Source organism: Stenella coeruleoalba, assembly GCF_951394435.1.
Source record: "Stenella coeruleoalba genome assembly, chromosome: X".
In the NCBI taxonomy this organism is placed as follows: domain Eukaryota; kingdom Metazoa; phylum Chordata; class Mammalia; order Artiodactyla; family Delphinidae; genus Stenella; species Stenella coeruleoalba.
The window spans coordinates 83,742,345-83,744,505 of NC_137152.1; the positions used below are offsets into that span (position 1 = coordinate 83,742,345).

The 2,161-nt window shown below is 46.6% G+C and overlaps 1 protein-coding gene across 1 annotated transcript; it reads right to left on the reverse strand.

The window, feature by feature from the left end:
• Positions 1 to 424: 424 nt before the first annotated feature.
• TCEAL7 (transcription elongation factor A like 7) lies at positions 425 to 1,165 on the reverse strand (the record flags this gene model as incomplete). Its single annotated transcript, XM_079911743.1, has 2 exons — positions 1,061 to 1,165; positions 425 to 741 (listed from the first exon to the last, which is right to left on the reverse strand). The coding sequence occupies exon 2, from the start codon at positions 725 to 727 to the stop codon at positions 425 to 427; it is 303 nt and encodes a 100-aa protein (XP_079767869.1). The 5' UTR covers positions 728 to 741; positions 1,061 to 1,165.
• Positions 1,166 to 2,161: the final 996 nt, after the last annotated feature.

Consider the following 2,161-nt stretch of genomic DNA (forward strand, 5'->3'; position numbering starts at 1 on the left):
ATTCATTATTTTGGAAAATGAGAAGATGCAGATAGGCAAAAAATAAAATAAAATACAGATCACAGAGATTCACTGTTAACCTTTTGGTGTATAATAATTCAGACATATTTTTGCATTATGACATGTATAAATGTACCTATAAGATATATATAGATAGACATATCTATATATATCCTTTTGCAACATATTATTTTCACTTTACAATATACAATGAGCATCTTCCCATGCAAACGAATGAAACAACCCTATTAAATGAGTGAGATTGGGTTAAAGGATGAAATGGTAACGAGTCATATGTAAATCAAAGGAACACTGAAGGATTGGAATAAAATAGTAGCAAATATTTAGCAAGAAAACGCAGACAAAGGGAACCAATGTTGCAGTATTAATAACAGAAAATAGTTGAATTCAGGGGAGAAATGCATTAAATGGGATAAGGACGGTCCCGAGAATGCCTATGGTTAGAATGCAGAGCCCTAAATTTCTTTCTCAGACCCCTTATCTCTTCCAAACACCTTTCCATCTCGTCTCCCTCTCTTGTCTTTTCTTCATCCTTAAAATGCCTATAGTCTATGTCCTCTTTAAATTCCTCGAGAGACTGAAGCAACCTTTGCCTAAAATTCCCTTCTGTTTGCTGGCGTTGGAATTCTCCATAGGGGCGTTCTTCCTCCCTCTTTGGCACGCTGCACTTGGGCTTTCCTTCATTTTCTTTGCAGGATTTTTGCATGCTGTTGCGGTTTCCTGCTTAAGGCCAGGGAGAAAATGTAGAGTAAGATTGCTTCATTTCTTTTCATTCAAGATTGTCAGTTTCTCTCTGAAGCTAGATAGTCGCCTAATCTCCCACCCCTGCTTCACTGGTCCAGCCCTCCGAAGTTCGAGATGCACCCCTCCCTCCCCTACCCCTTCTCCGCCCCCTTTCCCCTCCCTCAGCAGCCCACCATTTCTCCAGCAGACGAGGCTAATGGCCTCTCTGATGGGCGGCAGGAGGGGAGCGAGACAGGGAGTTGAGCTGTGGGGCCGCTACAAATTTTACCCAGCTCTTGCCCTTCCCAACTCTCACCCTCAGAGACCCCCGTATGAGTGCTCCCCTCCCTGAGACGATTCGGGATAGTTTCCTCCTCTTTTACTTGCCTGGAGATGTCTGTGAACACAGACCCTCAGACCTGCAGACAGAAAGGAAGGGGCGGGAAGGAGGGAGTTCTCTGTGGATCGACCAGCGCCAGAGACAAGACACACGTTATTATCTTGAATCTAGGATCCTCATCACCGTGTCGCCCCAAATTTCCCACCTCCTGTTTCCCCTCCTGTTCTTATCCCTTCCTACCGAATCTCTGCCCCCAACCCCCCCCCCCCAACCCTCAGGTCTAGTCCCGCAAGGGCCCTGTCCCCACCCCTCCCTCCCCACTCCTCCACATCCCTCTCGCAGGCTAGCATTGAATGAGGCGAACTGTTTTCAAATTATCTCTAAATTTCTCTGTCTCCACCTCAGGATTCCAGCCTTTCTCCACGCACCAGCCCACACCTCATTTCCTCCAGCGGAGTTGGGAAAAGAGAAGAAGGATAAAGGGAAATCTTGCTAGTCTGAGAGAAGCTGAATATTTCTAAACTACACTAAACCTCTGATGTCTCTCAGGAGACTTCCACCTACTCCAGCCCCACCCCCCTTCAAAAATATAATTATCTCCGACGAGTTTGCACGGGTTTGGAGAAAGCAATCCTAGACATATTCCAGGCACTAGATTCAGTCACTACCACCCCAAGAGTCCCAGTGGTTCCCTCACACCAACCTTCTGGGATTTAAAGAATTTACGTCCTCTTTCTCTTGGCCACAAGCACGAACGCCTGCAGGGCAGTAAGGAGCTGGTACCCAGAGGAGAAAGAAGCCCGGGAATATGAGGACTTCACGTCAGCTCCTGATCACGTGAGGATTATGTCATCCTCCAACTCTGGTCCCCACTTTCCCCTCCCACCAACTGTGCTGCAGAAATGGAACGGCTTACCAACCACCCACCACCCCCCACCAGGCCCTGTCACTCATTTTTGTCATTGCTAATTCCAGAGGTCAAAAGTGGCCCCTTCTCCCTGTAGTTGGAATTTGCCTTTCTCTGATTACCAGAGAAGGGCTGCATTTTCCCATAGTCATATTAACAATTTTTTAATG